Source organism: Sarcophilus harrisii, chromosome X, assembly GCF_902635505.1.
Source record: "Sarcophilus harrisii chromosome X, mSarHar1.11, whole genome shotgun sequence".
Taxonomy (NCBI): Eukaryota; Metazoa; Chordata; class Mammalia; order Dasyuromorphia; family Dasyuridae; genus Sarcophilus; species Sarcophilus harrisii.
Window position 1 is genome coordinate 15,626,096 of NC_045432.1, and position 20,422 is coordinate 15,646,517.

The 20,422-nt window shown below is 41.9% G+C and overlaps 1 protein-coding gene across 1 annotated transcript; it reads left to right on the forward strand.

Annotated features, from left to right (window-relative positions):
• The first annotated feature begins 16,591 nt into the window (after positions 1 to 16,591).
• LOC116420259 (CCR4-NOT transcription complex subunit 7-like) lies at positions 16,592 to 19,682 on the forward strand. The gene is made up of 2 exons (XM_031944628.1): positions 16,592 to 17,746; positions 18,146 to 19,682. Exons 1-2 carry the CDS (start codon positions 16,620 to 16,622, stop codon positions 18,204 to 18,206), a joined length of 1,188 nt encoding a protein of 395 aa, XP_031800488.1. The 5' UTR covers positions 16,592 to 16,619; the 3' UTR covers positions 18,207 to 19,682.
• The last annotated feature ends 740 nt before the right edge of the window (positions 19,683 to 20,422 follow it).

The following is a 20,422-nucleotide window of genomic DNA, read 5'->3' on the forward strand; positions in this document are numbered from 1 at the left end:
CCACCACAGTGGTGTGAGATGAAGTGAATGAATCTGTCTCTGAGTCTAACCTGGCTGAGTTTGTCCCAGCTTATATGCTCTATCTAATTACATTATCATAGGTGTCAATCTTGTAGAACTATATTAAGTACTAAGTACATGTACTGAACTAGAGAACTATTAAGCACCATGCTAAACTAGATAACCATCGTCTTATCAATTCCACTGACTTAACACCTTGTAAGAATCCTTGTTTCAAGTACAAGAGTTCTGGCCCATAACACTTCCCTCCACTCATGCTTGCTCCTCAGTTTTGAGGGAAATTGTCACCAGAAATTAAATGCTGTCCTAAAACAGTCCTACTCCTAGAACGACTCCTGTTATACAAGGCTAAGGGGCTTAAGGCTTATTTATTTCCAGTTGTAAAAACAATAGGTTCTGAAGAGTTTCCACAAGCTTGCCAGTGGGTCACAGTTCTACTTCTACTTTCCTGACTAGGCCTTCTTGGTTGATGCTGAGGGACCTCTCTGGCTACAGGTCTGTTCCCATGTGGCTCTATCCTTGTCTGAGTTGCTATTCATCTGTTCATGTCCTTCTATCCTGTTTGATTATGAGAGTCCACAAAACATTTTGAGTCATTCCAGTGTTACAATATGCAATGCAAAGAATCACCCAACGTCTACAAGGGCTTTTTGATGTTAATGGAAAAATAACTTGCCCTAAATGGAAAGATTCCTCTACTCAGCCCTAGGGAGATCCTTATTGGCCTGAACTAAATTCTTTGGCTTCCTGTCTACACAGAACTCTATTCTGAAAGTGTCACTTCCTTTACCCCAGCTTTGACTCTTGTTGATATTAAAGGTTTGAAAGGATTTAAACCAGCAGCTTAGGTTATGAGATCGTAACAGCTATAAAAATCATCATTTCAGCACCTAAGATGATATAAATCTCCTGTATGTACACTATCCTGGAAGCAAGTGAATTCAATCATGTATCAGAAGGGCCTAAGATGACATGGTAGTACTACCATTCTCTAGTTCTCAGGAAAACATTCGGCCTACCAAAGTCTGATGGGATTACACTTATCTCTTTCTCACCCAGCTCCACATATCCGAGGATTAAACTAGGCATCAGTGTATCTAGTATTGGCATCAAAGAATAAAAAGACACTTGTCTATATAAGCTGGGTCCAGGGTGATAACTTCATAGAAATCTCCTTTTTTTCTGCAGCTACTAGGGTAAGAAAACAGAATAATGGAAAACATGAGTTTAGATGCCCTTTGCTGCCAGGTGACCAGTTTCAAAATACCACAGAGCCATTGACAGTGACTCTTCTGTGCTTAGAAAAGAGCCGATGTAAATTTCAACAAAGTATTTTGTTCTACTTTCCATTCATTCCGAGGTCTGGCAAGGGGCAGGAGAGAAAGGAAAATTTTCAAGAATTTAGCCTTTGTGAAAGTTGTGATAATTAGCAATGACTTCTTGGGCTCAAGCAATTTGAGAAAGCACTGAGTAGATGATGGCCAAATAAAATCTGAATTATCAGTCCCTTGTGCATTGGCTTTTAAGTCAGTTCATTATAGAAAAATCCCATTAGTCATGCAATACAGGGCTAAGCTCTGTGGAGAGGAGAAGATAGAGAATGAGAAAGAGGAAGGGTGAGGACTAAGGAAAGAGCAATCCCTGAAAAATGTAGTCTCCACTTGCCTCCCAGAACTCAATGGGTTTTCTCTTTTTTTTTCCTTTGGCATTTTCCCTCATTGTGGAGTCACCAAATTGGTTTTTATAACAACATTCATTCCATGGACATAGAAAGAGGAAGTGGGGATTGGCAAGGGGACCATTTTGTGGCAGAATGGAAGGAGCTTGGATTTGGGATCAAAGATTCCCGGTCTCTGTCACTAATGATCTGTGTAACCCTGAGCAAAACACTTAAAGCCTCTGAGCTTCCTTCCCAAGATCAGTAAAATGAGGTTTCATTACATAACCTGTGATAGCCCTTTCAGCACAAGGTCTATATTCCTATGTGTGACTTGAAGCAAATTCTCTCTGGCCTCATTTTTCTCCTCTATAAATTGAGTAGGTTGAGTAGATAACTTCGGATATCCCTTATAGTTCTCCATCTATAATCTAGTGCATGACCTTGGACAAATCACCTCCATAAAATGAGGGGATTGGACTAGATAGTCTCTGATGTCCCTCCCAGCTCTAGATCTAGGATTGTATAATCCTGTGGACCCACCGAAGGCCCTAAATAAATGACTGTGAATGTAGAGAGAGAACTAAGGCCACAGAATATACACCTCACATTTGAGAATGTTGGTATTGCCCAAAAAGAGAAAGATGGCTTTGTTCAGAACGTAATGAATCAGTTGGAGAGGCTTGGAGAACAGGGTTCAGAGGCAACAAGATGAATGAAAAGTCTGAGAGACAGTTTCTGGGTAACTAATAATCAATTTATATATTAGATTATTTGATAATCAATAAATTAATCAGTAGTCTCTCTCCATAAGCAAAGACAAAACCATGGAGGTAATTGAAAATACCTTTGGAAAAGGGGGTGCCCCTAATAGGTGAAAAATAACCTGATTCATGGAAAATTATGGAGGAGATAGGCTCAAAGCCCTCCTCCTGCTGAAAACATGGGCTTGATCATGAGAATCATCTGGACAAAGGAATCCTTCTCTACCCAGAGTTTCCCTGTCAGTCTTTTTCATGAGCTGGGTGACACTAAACCACAATGGGGGGGGGAACCTCAAGAGCATAGATTTAATGTTTTAGGACTGAAATTCACCTAGATTACATTCTATTTACACTTTAAACAGAAGTAAGATCTTCTAGTTCACTGGAATCTTGTACAAGATCGAGGAGAATGTTCCCTGAAGATTTAAAAAATCTCATTTATCAGAAATGTCCTTCAGAGACTGACTGATTAGGGGCTGGTCCTTGCATGAGAAAATGGAGAGAAAAAGCCTTAATCTTAATTTAATAATTGGCTATTAATATAATAGAAACAATCACTTCTCTCAGCCAGAAGACGAGCTTTGAATATCAAAAAGCCTGCTTGGAATCCCAGCCCTACTACTATAGGCAGTGACTACAGCCATAGCCTCCCTATCTGATTTTGTATACTCCTGGGGTTACTGGCTTGATGCTGTTGTTTTTACTAGCCATAGACAGGGTGTGAAGTAGATAGAGCACTGAACTTAGATCCAGGGAGATTTGAGTTCAAGTCTGGCGTTAGACCTTATTAGTCATATGACCATGGGCAAGTTACTCAACCCTTATTTATTTCAGTTCCTCATCTGTAAAATGGGAACACACTGGAGAAGGAATAGCAAACCACTCTAATGTCTTTGCTAAGAAAATCCTATGGATATACATCCATAGCATCACATAAAGTCCAATGTTACTGAGCAACTGAACAACAATAAGCTGCCTTCTGTCTATTTATACTCCTTCTAATTGCCATAATAATGAGGAAGTTCTAATGAGTGACAAATTACTGGAACCTCAAGGCACCTGGGGACATAGACAAATGATGTCCCTCTGAGAAGAGAAAGACAGAAAAGAGATCTGGCAGTTAAGATATCATGAAGACATGATAGGCAGGGCCCCTGGGTAGCACAAAGCCCTCTTGGGAACAATCCCTGGTGGCCAGCCCCAAGTCCCATGGAGAAGGGACTGAGCAAGAACACAAGTGTATTTGCTTTTGAAAGAGAAGTGGCAAACATTCTATGAGAGGAGATTAAAGAAATGTAGATGCCCCTTCCCACAATCCTATCAAAGAAGGTGGAGAGCAGCAGGCATAAGGGCCAGAATAGAATAGGGATTCAGGACTTCCTCCAGCAGGGCTGGGGCATATGAGTATTGGCAGAAAAGTTGGGGGATGGCAGCCTGATGGACACCAGTTCATACATAGTTAATACAAAAGAACAGTTACCACCAGTGAGCCATTTTCCCTCTTCCTCCTGATTTCAAATACTGCCCCCCCCCCAATCCTTAAGCTCCTATATACACAATAGTCTCTGTAACTTATAGTAATCTTGTAGGTCGTGCTCTCTGGAAAGTGATGGCCGGGTATTGCTTCCCGACACTGTCCCTCCTATCCACAGCCTGTGTCAGTGGATGGTAGCTTGCTTTCTGCAATAAAATAAAATAAAAAAAAAATGAACATATAGAAAAATGTGAAAAATCTCATCAGAAAAACAATTGAACTGGAAATTAGATGGATGAGAATTAATTTGAGTTATTGGATTACCTGAAACTCATGGTCAAAGAAAGACACTGGGTATTATTTCAAGAAATTATTCAAGAAAACTTCCCCTGGTATCTTAGAAATTGAAAAAAACCCCCACCAATCACCTCCTGAAAGGGATCCCAAAATGAAAACTCCTAGGATTGTTATGGCCAAATTTCAGAGGTCCCAGGGGAAGGACAAGGTATTTCAAACAGCCACAAAGAAACAATTGAAATATCCTGGAGCCACAGTCAGCATCATACAAGAGTTAGCAGCTTCCATTTTAAAGGAGCAGAGATGGTGAAATGGGATATTCAGGAAGGCAAAGAGCTAGGATTGCAATGAAGAATAAAGTATACACAAAAACAGTTTCATCATTTTGGGGGGAAATGGACATTTGATGAAATAGAGAAATTATAAGCATTCCTAAACACAAGACTCTAGAACAGCATCAAAGCGTAAAGGGGAAAGAGAAATCATAAGGTCCTCAATATGATTAGATTGTTTACGATCCATATATGTGAAGGTAATACATGTAGCTCCTAAGAGCTTTATCATCATAAGAGCAATTAGGAGGGAGAGGGAGAATGGGGAAGATTTCCTCATATAAAAGAGCCATGCAAAGACATGTCACTTTTACAGTGACAGGGAAAATGAGGCAAGGGAGAGTTAGTCTCACTCTCATCAGGATTGGTTCAAAGAGGGAAGAATATATACATATGTCCCACTGTGTATAGAAATCTCTCTTACAAAGTGGGGAAATAATAAAAGAGAATAAAGGAAAGGAGTGGAGGAATGACAAGAAGAAAGGCAGATCATGGGTGACAGTTGTTAGAAGCAAAATAGATCTTTGAGAAGGGACAGGATTAAAAAGGGAGAAGGATGGGGAGGAAGAGGAAAAGGAAGAGGAGGAAGAGGAAGAAGAGAAGGAGGAGAAAGAGGAAGAAGAAAGAGACATGGAGAGAAAGATGTAGTTAGTAATAGCCATAAATTTGAAAGGGATGAGCTCATTCATAAAACAGAAGTAGATATCAGGGTGGATTAGAAACCAGTATCCAACAATACACTGTTTACACTAAAAGACAGAGTTTTAAAGTAAGTTACTGGAGCAGGATTTATTCTGCTTCAGCTGAATTAAAAAAAAAAGGCAAAAGTACGAATCATGATCTCAGACAAGGCAAAAATAGACCAAATTAAAGAGATAAACAGGAAAACTATGTTTGCCAAAAAGTACCATAGATAATGAAGGAATATCAAAACTTCTACAGCAAGTTTCTCTGATAAATATCTCGTATCTCAAATATATCAGGAACTGAATCAAATTTATAAAAATAAGAGCTATTTTCCAACTGATCAGTTGTCAAGGGATATGAATAAGGAACTTTCAGAAGAAGAAAGCAAAGCTATCTATAGTTATATGTAAGATTGTTCTAAATCACAAATTTTTAGAGAAATGCAAATGAAAACAACTATGAGATACTATCAAAAATGACAAACACTGGAGGGGATAAGCGCACTAATGAATTATTGGTGGATTTGGCTGCTGGTCCCACCGTTCTGGAGAATAATTTGAAATTATACCCCAAAGACTATAAAACTGTGCATGTTTTGATCCAGTAATATCATTATCAAGTTTGTGTCCAAAGAGATAAAAGGAAATGGAAAGAGAGCTATATGTACGAAAATTTTTATACCAGTTCTTTTTGTGGTAACAAAGAACTGGAAATTGATGAGATGCTTCTTAATTGGGGAATGGTCAAGCAATCTGTGGCATATGGCTAGAGTACTATTATGTTATAAGAAATGGTCAGGAGAATAGTTTCAGAAAAACCTAGGAAGATCTATATGAATTCACGCAAGTTGAAGTGACCAGAAATAAGAGATCATTATGTACAGGAACAGCAATGCTGTGATGATGATCACCTGTGCTACATTGATCACACAATAATCAAGACAATTCCAAAGGACTCATGATGCAAAAACATTGACCTGTTCCAGAGAGAAAACTGAGGAACTCTGAACGCACAGTGAAGTATAATTTTTCACTTTGGTTATTTTTCTTACTTTTGTGATATGGTAACATGGAAATAGGTTGGTGTGATTTCCAATTTCTGACTGATATCATATTGGAGGAGGGGCAAGAAGGAGGGAGAGAACTGAGAACCTAAAATTTAAAACAAAAAGAATTTTAGTAATAAAGAATAGTAACTTTGTTTGTAATTAATGCATTTAATTAAAGCAATGAATTATTTAGTATAATTAATTTGTTATTTAATTAATGAAAAAATGCCCAGACTAGGTCCTCTCCAGAGATTTTGACCTTTCTGGAGATGGCCATCCAATTTTACCCTTAGGAATAATTGTGTAGTTTCCCTTGATTGTGTGGGACTAGAGACACAGTCTGATTGTGTGAGCTAGGGGAACAGAGGGCCAAAGTGGGGGAGCCACCAGCCTGTGCTTGGTTGTGGAAAGAGAGAAGGAGCCAGGAATCTGGCCCTGGGTGAGTAGCAGAAAGTGTTTGGGGGAAGGACAGGGCTCCACATCTCTCCTCCTGGGTGCAGGGGTGCAGAGGGTTGGCTCAGGGCAGGGGGTCCCTAGTTTTGTAGGCCCCGCACCCCTTGGCTTTTCACTTTCCCATGCCTCTTAATGTGAAATGCATTAATTGTACTGCAGATTCCCGTTATAACTAAAATAAAGAGATCCCATTTCCTTCTCCAAGGGAGCACCAAGGCCGCTGTAACTTCCCTGATGGGATGACAGCATTCCTCTAAATCTCCTGGGCATCCCCTTGAGCAGCTCCCCCCGCCCCCGAGATATCTCCTGGGGCTTCCTCCACTTCAAACCTGGGACTTGCAGTTCTCCTTCCCTACTCTGCCCCCACCCCCCGGGGGCTCTCTGGAGGTCCCTGCCTTGGACACTGGCCCATCACACTGACGGGCTCCATTCGCGCCCTGCCCCCCCCCCAACCCCTCTGCCCGCTCCCTGCCTGCCTGACCTGCCTGACCTCTGAGCCAGGGTCCTGGAGGGCCCCAAACTGACAGAGAGCAGGGCCTTCCCTCGGGCACCCCCACATTCCCTCCCCAGGGCAGTTCCTGGCCAAGGTTTCTCATGTCCGTGGCCCCTCACCTGCATCTCTATCTGCCTCTTTACCTCTTGCTGCACCCCCTGAAGTGACCAACTTCTGCCACAAAATGCCCAGATCAGGGCTTTGGCTCCGGGGGCCTGGTCCCGCATCCTGGCTATGACTTTCCCAGCTTTTAGTAGCCTGGGGGAGCTGCCATCTTACTCGGGCTCTTGGGGTGCTACCCCCTCTGCCATCCCTTTCCGGATGAGGCCCAGAGGGATCCCCATAGAGAGGCCGCCCTGATCCCCAGGGACCACCCTTGGGGCCTCTCTGGAGGGGAGAGCAGAGGGAGGACTGAGAGGCTTGGAGGGCTCTTTCTGGCTGTGGGGAGGTGGGGGAGTCAGGCTGAATGCCCGCCCCCCCCCCCGTGAGGCAGCTGCCTCAAAGGGGAAGCGGCACCTCCCCCCCAGGAGGAAAGGACTTGTTCTCCAGCGCTGGCTGGATGCCCACGAGGCCCGAGCTTCGTGCAGGGGACTGCTACTTGGGCCTGGGAGGGAGCCCGGCCTCTGTGGCCCCTCCCTCCCCGAGGGTCTGTGATGGGAAGGCTTGGGGACCGAGGGATGGCAGCCCTGGTACCTGAAGGCCCTCCCTGCCCTTTCGGCACCCCCCCCAGTGTCCCACAGCCTGGGCTGCCAGTCCCTGGGATTCCTGCCTGCCTGGCCCCTTCTGCCCCCCAGACTTCAGGCTTTCTTGGCTGCTCCCCCGCTGCTCCTGCCGGCGGCCCGGCCCATCTTCCCTTCCCGGAGCCTCCCACTGGGCTTTCCGCTCCCGGCCCGGCTGCCCAAGGAGCAGCTCTGGGGTGGCTCTGCCCAAGAGGCTCCTCCAGACAAGCTTCCCTTGGGACAGACTTTAGCATCTCGGACCAGCCACAGACACCAATTGCTTGGCCCGGATGCCCCGGGGGACTCCGCTGGCCCCTAGAACTGGCCTGGGTTCTGCTGTCCACACTGATGACTTGAGGGACCTAGAACCCTTCTTCCCTCTCCAAGAAAAATAGTAGAGTTCTCACTCCTCTGTGTGTGGTGGAAGGGGGGAGGACTTACACAATTGGAGGATGAAAAGATCATACATTTCTGCATTGGAAAGGGCCTCAGAGACCAGGGAGTCCAAGCTCTCCCTGATTTTGCAGATGAGCCATCTGAGGCACAAAGAGCAGAAATGATATCCCCTGGGTCATAGATCTGTGTGGGGCAGAATCTGAACTCAGGCTTCTTCTTCTTTTTTTTTTTTTTCATTTTTTCTTACCCCCCCCACCCCCTCCCCTAAATGGCAGGATGACCAGTAGATGTTAAATATATTAAAATATAACTTAGATACACAATAAGTATACATGACCAAACCCTTATTTTGCTGTACAAAAAGAATCAGACTCTGAAATATTGTACAATTAGCTTGTGAAGGAAATCAAAAATGCAGGTGGGCATAAATATAGGGATTGGGAATTCAATGTAATGGTTTTTAGTCATCTCCCAGAGTTCTTTTTCTGGGCATAGCTGGTTCAGTTCATTCCTGCTCCATTGGAAATGATTTGGTTGATCTCGTTGCTGAGGATGGCCTGGTCCATCAGAACTGGTCATCATATAGTATTGTTGTTGAAGTATTGAACTCAGGCTTCTTTTAGTTTAATCTAGTGCTCTATCCATTATGCCGGACTCCTATTAGAACGTTTCTGCCCCGGGAAGAAGCATTTGCTCTGTTCACGTGACCCAATGATGGCTTCAGCGTTCTCAAAGAACCGAAATGGGGAGGTTCTCAGAAGCCAGAGAACGCAAGGTAACTCTGGAGGAAGAGATGCTCCATGTGTGCTTTTCAGGGCAGTCTGATCCCCAGAAGGCCGGGCATGGTGTGGGGATGGAACAGAGAAGGACGTAGCCAGGAAATGAGATGTGCTTAAAAGAATGTTGACCCAAGAAAAACTTCAATAAATTCAAGTTGTCTTCTAATTACAGAATAGACAATGTCAAAACACAGTGTTAGAACATGACTGTTTGAATTGAGAGGGGCCTTGCATGTCAGAACTAGGAGGAAGGAGCCTTAAAACATACACTATTAGAAAAAGAAAGGGCTACAGGGTAGAGACTATCACAACCCAAGAGGCGGTGAGCACCTAGAATGTCAGATGGTAGACAGGTGAGGGAGCTTAGTATATGGAACATGAGAAATGGAAGAGACCCTAGTAAGTCAGAGCCAGAAACATCCCTAGAATACAGAATATGTGATGTCAGAGCTGGAAGAGAACCTAGGGCCTAAAAACAAAGAATATCAGAGCTGGGAGGGATAGTAGAGCTTTGAATGTTAGAATGGAAAGGATGTCTCACACTGGCTAAGGTGACAGGAAAAGATAATGATAAATATTGGAGGGCAAACACTCATGCATTGTTAGTGGAGCTTGAAATGATCCAAACATTGTGGAGAGCTATTTGTTACTGTGCCCAAAGGGCTATGCAAACTGTGCATACCTTTTGATCCGGCAGTGTCACTATTGGGTCTTTATTTCAAAGAGATTATGAAAGAAGGAAAAGGACCCATTTGTAGAAAGATGTTTGTAGTAGCTTTTTTTTTGCTGTGGCAAGGAACTGAAAATTGAGTAGATGCCTATCATTTGGGGAATGGGTAAAGAAGCTATGGTATATGAAAGTTATGGAGCATCATTGTTCTATTAGGAATGGTGAGTGGACTGATTTCAGAAAAGCCTGGAAATATTTACGTGAACTAGTGCTGAGTGAAGCGAGCAGAACCAAGAGAAAATTACACCCAGTAATGACAAGATTATATGATAATCAACTTTGACTGACTTGGATGTTCTTCACAATGTGGTGATTCAAGGCAATTCCAATAGACTTGGAATGGAAAATAACATCATCGCATGCAGAGAGAGATAGATGGAGTCTGAATATGAATTGAAGCATAGTATTTCCTTTTTTGAGGTTGTTTATTGAGTTATTGAATAGTGCTGCATTTATTTTTCTTCTAATTTACTATATGTAGCACTTAAAATTTTTTTTTTGAGTTCTGAAGATGTCAAACACAGGCTGTAAACCATCTGATTTTTCTTTTTTTTTCCTAGCACATTTATTTATGTTTAATATACATATTGGGAGAGAAAAATCTGACTACAAAGGAAAAACCATGGAGATATAAAAACAGTAAAAAGAAGTGAACTTAGGACATGCTGATTTACATTCAGTCTTCTTAGTTCTTTTTCTGGATGCAGATGGCATTTTCTGTTTAAGGTCTATTAGGAGTGCTTTGGAGAAGTATAGTATTTTCATTTCATAATATTTTCAGTTCTTTGTTTTTTTTTTCTTTCTCATGTTTTTTCCCTCTTGTTCTGATTTTTCATGGACAACATGAAAAATGTGTAAATATGTTTAAAGGAATTGCATATATTTAAGCTATTTCTGATTGTTTGCTTTCTTGGGGAAGGGGTGATAAGGGAGGGAGGGAGAAAAAGTTGGAACACAAAATCTTACAAAAGTGAATATTGAAAACTATCTTTACATGTATTTAAAGATAAAATACTATTAAAGTGAGAAAATGAATGGAAAGGACGTTAGAAATAATCAAGCACAAACTGCTCACTTGATAGATAGGAAAAATGAGGCATAAAGACTGGAGGTGACTGGTTCAGTTGTTCCAACCACAAATTACTGGTAGACCAGAGGTTAAATCTCTGGTTTTAATGTCTATTTTGGGGCTCTTTTTCAAGGGGTTAGACATCTAAAACAGTTTTCTCATAAAGAGGAGATGGAAGCCCTTAGACCAGTAATGTGAATTGGAAAAAGAAAATAACTCAGTAAAAAAAATTAGTGAAATGGGAAAAAATTTAAAATTTAAAAACTCAATTGGACATATACAGAAAGAAGTAAAAAAAGGTAATGAAGAAAATAACTCATTAAAACTCAGAACTGAACAAATAAAAAAGAATGATTCGTTGAAACATCAAGAATCAGTCAAGCAAAAACAAAAAAATGAAAAAATAGAAAAAATGTTAAATATCTACTTGGAAAAGCAAGGGACCTAGAAAATAGACCTAGGAGAGATAATCTGAGGATTATTGGACTCCTTGAAAATTATGATTGAAAAAAAGAGCCTAGACACTATTTTGCAGGAAATCATCCAAGAGAACTGCCCAGATGTAATAGAATCAGAAGGTAAAATAGGCATTTAATGAATTCGTCTAACACCTTCTGAAAAAGACCCTAAAATAAAAACTCCACGGAATAAATTTCAGAACTATACAACTAAGGAAAAAATATTACAAGCAGCCAGAAAAAAAACGATTCAAATACCGAGGAGCCACATTAAAGTTCACTCAGGTTTTTCCACATTAAAGATTGAAGGGCCTGGAATCTGATATTACAAAAGGCAAAAGAACTTGGAATACAGCCAAGAATGAACTACCCAAGTAAGCTGAGCATTTTCTTCCAGGGAAGAAGATGGACATTTAATGAAATAGGTGAATTCCATTTGTTTCTAATGAAAAAACCAGAGCTAAACAAAAAATTTGACCTCCAACTATAGGACTCAAGAGAAGAAGAAAAAGATAAAAATAACTCTTGAGAACTGTATTTCTGTTATGGACATACATAAAGAGTGCATATATAATTTGATTTTACTGATATAAAAAGGGAAGTAGAAATGGAAAGGGGATCAGAAAAAGGGAAAGGGGGACATAAAAAGAGGCAAATTACATCCCACAAAGAGGCAAAGGAAATATCATATCTGAGGGAATTTAGGGAGGGGGAGGAACATTGTGTGAATCTTACTCTCATCAGATTTGGCTCAAAAGGAAAATATTAGACATTTGGTTTATAGAGAAACTTCTCTCACCTCATTAAAAAGTGGGAGAGGAAAAGGAAAAAGGAAAAGAATAATAAGGGAAAGGTATAAGAAAGGGGAAGGGATTCAAAGGGGGTGGGAGGGATTCTAAAGAGGGAGAGCTGCGTGAGGCAAGTGGTGCTCATAAGTTTAATACAGGGGAGGGGGTAGCAGGGGTAAGAAAAAGAAAAGCATAATCTGGGGATAATAAAATGGCAGGAAATACAGAATTAGTAATTTTAACCATAAATGTGAATGGGATGAACTCTCCCATAAATTGGCAGCAGATAGCAGATTGGATCAAAAGCCAGAACTCTATAATATGTTGTTTACAGGAAACACATTTAAAGCAGGGAGAGATACATACAGAGTAAAGGTAAAAGGCTGGAGCAGACTCTATTATGCTTCAGGTGAAGTCAAAAAAGCAGTGGTAGCCATCCTATTCTCAGATCAAACAAAAGCAAAAATTGATCTAATTAAAAGAGATAAGGAAGGAACCTATATCTTGCTAAAGGGCAGCATAGACAATGAAGCAATATCAATACTAAACAAATATCCACCAAGTGGCATAGCATCTAATTTCCTAAAGGATATTAAAGAGTATATTAAAGGATATTAAAGGAATCAGAATTAAATGAATCAAACTACAAAACAAATGAGAAAAGTTAAAGAGGTAAAAAGAATATTAGAAAAGTTAGGTATGATAGCACTTTGGAGAAAACTGAATGAAGACAGAAAGGAGTACACTTTCTTCTCAGAAGTTATTGGAACCTATACAAAAAATGACAATATATTAGATCATAAAGACCTCAAATTTAAATGCAAAAAGGCAGAAATAGTAAATGCATTCTTTTCAGATCATGATGCAATAAAAACTACATTTAAAAAAAAGCTAGGGGTAAATAGACCAAAAAGTAATTGGAAGCTAAGTTTTCAATTTTGGCATAAGAATTCACTGTTTGACCAAAACTGCTGACAAAATTGGAAATTAGTATGGCAGAAACTAGGCAATGACCCACACTTAACACCGTACACCAAGATAAGGCCAAAATGGGTTCATGATCTAGGCATAAAGAATGAGATTATAAATAAATTAGATGAACATAGGATAGTTTACCTCTCAGACCTGTGGAGGAGGAAGGAATTTGTGACCAAAGAAGAACTAGAGAGCATTATTGATCACAAAATAGAAAATTTTGATTGTATCAAATTGAGAAGCTTTTGTACAAACAAAACTAATTCAGACAAGATGAGAAGGGAAACAATAAACTGGGAAAACATTTTTACAGTCAAAGATTCTGATAAAGGCCTCATTTCCAAAACATATAGAGAATTGACTCTAATTTATAAGAAATCAAACCATTCTCCAATTGATTTTTGATCCAATTGACCATTTGGTCAAAGGATACGAAGACAATTTTCAGATGAAGAAATTGAAACTATTTGTAGTCATATGAAGAGATGCTCCAAATCACTATTGGCCAGAGAAATGCAAATTAAGACAACTCTGAGATACCACTACACACCTGTCAGATTGGCTAGGATGACAGGAAAAGATAATGCTGAATGTTGGAGGGGCTGTGGGAAAACTGGGATCATTATTGGTTGAATTGTGGTTAAGAATTATTGGTGGAATTGTGAATACATCCAGATATTCTGCAGAGCGATTTGGAACTATGCTCAAAAAGTTTTCAAACTGTGCATACTGGGCTTATATCCCAAAGAGATCTTAAAGAAAGGAAAGGGACCCAGATGTACAAAAGTGTTTGTGGCAGCCCTGTTTGTCGTGGCCAGAAACTGGAAACTGAGTGGATGCTCATCAATTGGAGAATGGCTGAATAAATTGTGGTATATGAATATTATGGAATATTATTGTTCTGTAAGAAACAACCATTAGGATGATTTCAGAGAAGCCTGGAGAGACTTACATGAGCTGATGCTAAGTGAAATGACCAGAACAAGGAGATCATTATACACTGCAACAACAAGACTATATAATGATCAATTCTGATGATGCGAGTCTCTTCAACAATGAGATGATTCAAACCAGTGCTAATTGTTCAGTGATGAAGAGAGCCATCTATACCCAAAGACAGGATCATGGGAGTTGAGTGTGGACTACAACATAGCATTCTCACTCTTTCTGTTGTTGTTGGCACTTTTTTTCCTTTTTCAGGTATTTTTCCTTATTGATCCAATTTTTCTTGTGCAGCAAGATAACTGTATAAATATGCATACATATATTGGATTTAACATATATTTAACACATTTAAAAAGAATTCTCCATTGTATATGTGTAAAAAAAAGAATACTGGTTGGCACCAACATATCACGTAGAATAGAAAGATGGGTAGCAGGTAGGCTGTAGGCAGCACTGACTCCAGCCACTTTAAATTTTATAAACAATGATTTTGTGAGGCAGTTGCTATGCCCACTTTACAGATGAGAGGATCGAGTCTCAGAAAGGTAAAGAGACTTGCACACAGCTAGGAAGTATCAGCATTGGAATTGGAAGAAGGCTCTTCCCACCCCCAAAGTCCAGTACTCTAGGTATTTACAAAAGAATTCCAGAACTGAGATTTGGAAAGGAGTTCAATGTCCTAACCTACACTAGTCTAGTCTAACCCACACAGCAAAAGGAATCCTTGATAATATATACATTTTTTTGGTTTTAAAATATCATGTTTGATTTTTTATTTATTTACTTTTCAAGATATGTCAATTTTCCTGGAGAGGTGTCTTTTTTATAATACTTTTTTATTTTTCAAAATACATGCACAGATAGTTTTCAACATTCACCCCTGAAAAACTTTGTGTTTCATAATTTTTCCCTTCCTTGCCAACTCCCCTTTCTCCTAGATAGCAAGCTTTCTAACACAGGTTAAAGATATGCAGTTCTTCTAAACATATTTCCACATTTATCATGTTGCACAAGAAAAATCAGATCAAAAAGGAAAAAAAAATAAGAGAGAAAAAAACAAGCAAGGAAACAACTACAAACAAAAAAGATGAAAATACTAGGTTGGGATCCACATTCAGTTCCTATAGTTCTCTGGATGCAGATGGCTGTCACAAATCTATTTGAAATGGACTGAATCACCTCATTGTTGAAAAGAACCAAGTGCACCTGATATCATGTATTTGATAACTGATCATACAGCCTCTGCTGGAAAGGGGAACCCTGATCTTCAAGGCAGCCAGACCATACGCTTTTGTATATGGCATTTTGAATCTTTCCCCCATGTTGTCCTCTCCTTTCAGCCAGCTGCCCCATCACAGCTCATATTTACATAATGATTTAATATTTACTAATTATTTTTTTACACAATCTCATTCAAGCCTCTGTGATGCAGCCCAGGGGAATGGGGGCATGACTTCCAGCATGGCCTTGGCACCCATACAGCCCCTGCAGCAGGTGTACAGCAGGTAGCAGAAGCTGGTCAGTGGTTCCCTATGGAAATAAATACACACAGTGATGTTGGGAAGGTTTAACTTCCTCAAAGTACTTTCCCATCCATGCCCTCCGGATCTGTGTGAGGAGGGGTACAGAAAGTATACTGTGATTTTCACTTAGGATTTAGGGGAGCAATCTTGTCAAGCCTAAAAGGGAGTGTATTTTAATTGATGGGGAATATTGATCATTAGCTCTCTTCCCATTATAGATGAGTTCTATAAGAGCAGGGGCTCTTATTCTGTACTCCCTGCCTCCCTCCCCCTTCCCCCCCTCCCCTTAGCACAGTGCTTTGCACATAGTAGTGCTTCATAAATGCAGGCTTCATTCATTCTTTCATTTGTTCATTCATTCTCTCAGATTAAGGCTGGACATTACAGGACAAAATTGTCTAATAAGGGAACCCTTTAAGTCTCATGTACAGAAATTAAAAGCAGTCACTAAAAGCGTTTTGCCATTTCCCAAAGGCAATCCCCTCTCCCTCTCTCCCTCCCTTCCTCTCTCCTCCTCCTCCTCCTCTTCCTTCTCGTATGTAATTTTGAGCTTAACTGGCTGCTAGTCGGCATTCTCACTCTATCCATCCATTCATTCATCCTTCCCTCCATCATCTCAGCAAAAGGCTCCGGGGCTGGGCAGCGGCGGGGGGAAAGAGGGGAACAGATTGCGGGGGACGGGCACGAAGCAGGGGACCGGGGGGACTGCGCAACACGAAAGCACCCCCTCCTCCCTACAAGGGGCTGACGTCTTGCCGGGGTCTCCTAGAAACGCGCGCGCGTGTCTCCTGGTATGTCGTATAATAATAGCCAGCAGCTCCATCACAATCTCGGAACACAGACAGGCTGACGTCACCGCGCAGCGCCCTTCCTAGACTTTCATTTGGGAGAAAGGAGGCGCCCAGCTGGGGGCGTTGGGGAGGGGGGGAAGACTGAACGGAGGGAGGGACGGAGGGAAGGTGGGGGGGCGCAGCCACAGAAGGCAGTCTCTGTGGTGAAGAGGAGGCGGCGATGGAGGAGGCGCAGAAGCGCGATCGCAGCGGCCGCGGCGCAGGTACCAAAGTAAAGGCGGATGAAAGAGGGGTTTGGGGAGGCGATTTTTTACTCAGCTCCATGAGAAGCTGCTGCCGGTCATTAGTGTCCGATGGCTCCCCGCCGCGCGCCCCGCCTCAGCCCAGAATGCCAGCCGCCCGTGCCGAGCAGAGCCCGCGGATCCGGGAAGTTTGGGCTTGCAACCTGGACGAGGAGATGAAGAAAATGCGGTCCGTTATCCTGAAATACAATTACGTGGCTATGGATACGGAGTTCCCAGGTGTGGTGGCGAAACCTGTCGGAGAATTCAGAAGCTACGCCGACTACCAGTACCAACTGCTGAGGTGCAATGTGGACTGGCTGAAGATCATCCAGCTGGGGCTGACGTTCATGAACGAGCAAGGAGAGTGCCCCCCGGGAACCTCCACGTGGCAATTCAACTTTAAATTCAATCTAAAGGAGGATGTGTACGCCCAGGATTCCATAGAGCTCCTGACCATGTCCGGGATCCAGTTCAAGAAACATGAAGAAGAGGGGATCGAGACCCAGTATTTTGCGGAGCTCCTGATGACATCGGGAGTGGTGCTGTGTGAAGGGGTCAAGTGGCTATCCTTTCACAGCGGCTATGACTTCGGCTACTTCATCAAGATGCTCACCAACTCTCCTTTGCCCGAAGAAGCCCGCGACTTCTTCGAGATTCTCCAACTGTTCTTTCCGGTCATCTATGATATCAAGTACCTCATGAAGAGTTGTAAAAACCTCAGGGGTGGACTGCAGGAAGTGGCCACTCAGCTGGAGCTGGAGCGCATAGGGTCCCAGCACCAGGCAGGGTCCGATTCACTACTCACAGGTATGACCTTTTTCAAAATGAGAGAAATGTTCTTTGAAGACCACATCGACGATGCAAAGTATTCTGGCTACCTGTACGGCCTCGGTTCGGGAGCTACCCACGTCTACAACAACGGTCACCCCGGCTTCCAGAATCGCTTCCCGGGCCCCTGCCACACCACCTACCAGAGAGGTTTCCAGAACAGTTTCCAGGGCGTCCAGTATGTCCACTACAGCAGAGAACCAGTATGGAGAGGAGACCACCAAGCATTCATGAGGTGAAATAGAAAACAGGGCTTAATTTTTTTTTAAACATCTAAACACATGCCTTTTTTCTCTAGGTTTTTATCTCCACTTAAATCCTTTGGTTGATACTAGGCTTTTATTTTTTTTTCACTCTGCTTTCTCAACTTGTTCTCTTTTTTTGTTTTTCAATACCAGTTATAACCATTCTTTCCTACCACAGATCCTGATAGGCAGATTGAATTTTGCAGCCTATCAAGCCACCTGTTAGCAAGTATGTGTGGCCAAGGGGGAAAATTCCTATCTTACTCAATCTTTTGGTAACTATATCTAGTTGGTCTTAGTTTGGCCCCTGCCCCTTCTTTCCTCACAATTCCCAGATTACCAAGCACTGACTGTAATTTAATGTCTTGTTTCATTTTTGTCTTTTCCAGAGTGCAAGAGATGCCAGTGTTTGAGGATGAGGACCATCAAGTCTACACTTACAGAGAATGAATCTGCTCAGATTATCTATTTCAGCAGAAGGTTGGAGTTTCCTTGAAGTTTGCCCGAAAATTGATCATCTGCCAATTTTACACAGCATTGCCTTGTTTTAGACCCACGGAGCAGAGTATGTTCACTGTGCTGCAAATTGTTGACTCAGTTACCCTAACCCAAGAAGAAAAAGAACTTGGTGAATGCTTTTCTTGATGTTTCATCTTCTAAACACCTAGAGGTGTTCTTGGTTTTAAATTGGTATATGTATTATTACATCTGTGACTGACAAATCAGCAAAGTTACCTGTAACTGGCTTTTCAAGATCTGTCTCGGAGCTTACATCCAAGGAGCCTGAACTTCTGTTAACAGCACCGTTCCTATTATTTCCCTTTTGTCTTTTAATTTTACCAACATTTCTTTTTTCTCCTCACTCCTCTCCCACCTTTCAAATATAATCATGTTTACCATGTGTTTGAATTGATGATTCTGCAAGTCGTCATAACAGAAAGTCCAAAGAGAGCAAAGTCACCTTAGTTATATTTTATACCAAATTAAATTTGAAGAAATAAAATTGTGCTTTTGTAGTTGCTAGAAAGACAAAAGTAATTCAGAGCCTTGTTCTAAAACAACAAAAAGTCCCTAAAATGAACTTGAATAGTTTTAGTCATCTAAGGACTATAATGATTATTTATTTTTGCGTGTATATTTTTGCCATATGTTTTCTATTGTCAGAAATAACGATGAAGTACTTTCTTAGCCAAGCAGATTATGTGAGCAGGTCAGAGCGCATGAAGGAAGAATTTGGTCATTAGTAATCAAATACTACCCAGAAACTATGGATGGCAAGTGTGTATATGTATGTTACCTACACTTCAATCAGTATATTATCTGTTTTCCAGATGGGCTTGTCTCCCTTATCTTTTAATACTCTTCTCATTAAGTTTGCTAGAACCTTGACTCACTGGGAAATATTCATTGAATGAACCTCAAAGGAGTTTGGTGGTAGTGAGAGATGGCAATGGAGAGAAAGGAATATTCAAACTCCTTCACTGTGATGGAGTGGGAAGGAGAGTGGGAGTTGAATTGGGAGGAGAGCAGGAAAATGAGTAAAAGTGCAATCGCAGCCAGATCTTGGTGAGGGCAGGAAGAAGGAAGGAGTAGAAAAGGAGAAGCTGGTATCACTCCTAATGCCCAGTCCAGTGCCATGTACAGAGCAGGCATTTGATGAATGTATTGTTCTTAGACCCTTTGGCTTCTTTCTAGGCTCAGGCCAAGGGACATCTTTTGCAGGAGGCCTTTCCCAGCTCCCTCAGCTGCTAGTGCCTTCCCCTCGCATATTGCCTTCCACCTACTCTGTTTATATATTGTGCGTACATAGTTATTTACAAGTTTTCTTCCCTGTTATAAAGATAGTATTTTTTGCTTTCCATTGTATACTCAGTGCTTAGCACAGTGTTTGGCACACAGTAAGGACCTAATAAATGTTTGTTGATTAATTGCTTTGTCTAGTGTTTGTTGGAAAGTCTTCCACTGAGGTGGTTGAGTACATCCCTAGGAGGTCATGTGTATCGGAGTCAGGGTATGGCTGTTTCCTGCTGCCCCAGCTGTCCTCAGAGATGGTCAGCAGGACAGGGTTCAGTAGGAGTCTGTCCCCCTGGCCTAAACCCTCATGCCCTTTGCATGCCCTAGCACTGGCTCAGTAGGAGGTGGCCTGAAGGACTGGTCTGGGCTTTTCAAGCCTAAACACTGAGTTCTGCTTCTCCCTTTGTCTTTTTTTTCATTTCTGTTCTTTCTCCTGATTCCTCTTCCTCCTTCCTCTCCTCTCCCTCTTCTTTCACCTCATCTCCTTTCCCCCTCCTCCTTCCTCATATTTTCTTCCTACCTTTCCCTCCTTCCCATCCTCCCTTTCTTTTCTTCCTCTTCTGTTCTTCTCTACCTTCCCCTCCACTGTTTTTTCATTGCTCTGACTCCTGGACCCTGGTGTCGGCCTGAAATCCCCTGTGCCGGCTACTGCCCCAGCCTTATCCCAAGTTGCTACACAGCTGGCAGCCAGATCTCCCCTTCTGCAGAAAGGTTCCATAAGGGGGGCACTGAGCAGTTTGACTGCTGAGCCCAGAAAGGGGAGCATCCTAACATACAATGTACTTTATGGAAAGATGTGGGTGGCCCGGATTCCTTCCTTGGGGGAGAGCAGGCCTCAGCAACAGGGACAGAGTAGGAGGCCTTGGGGAAGA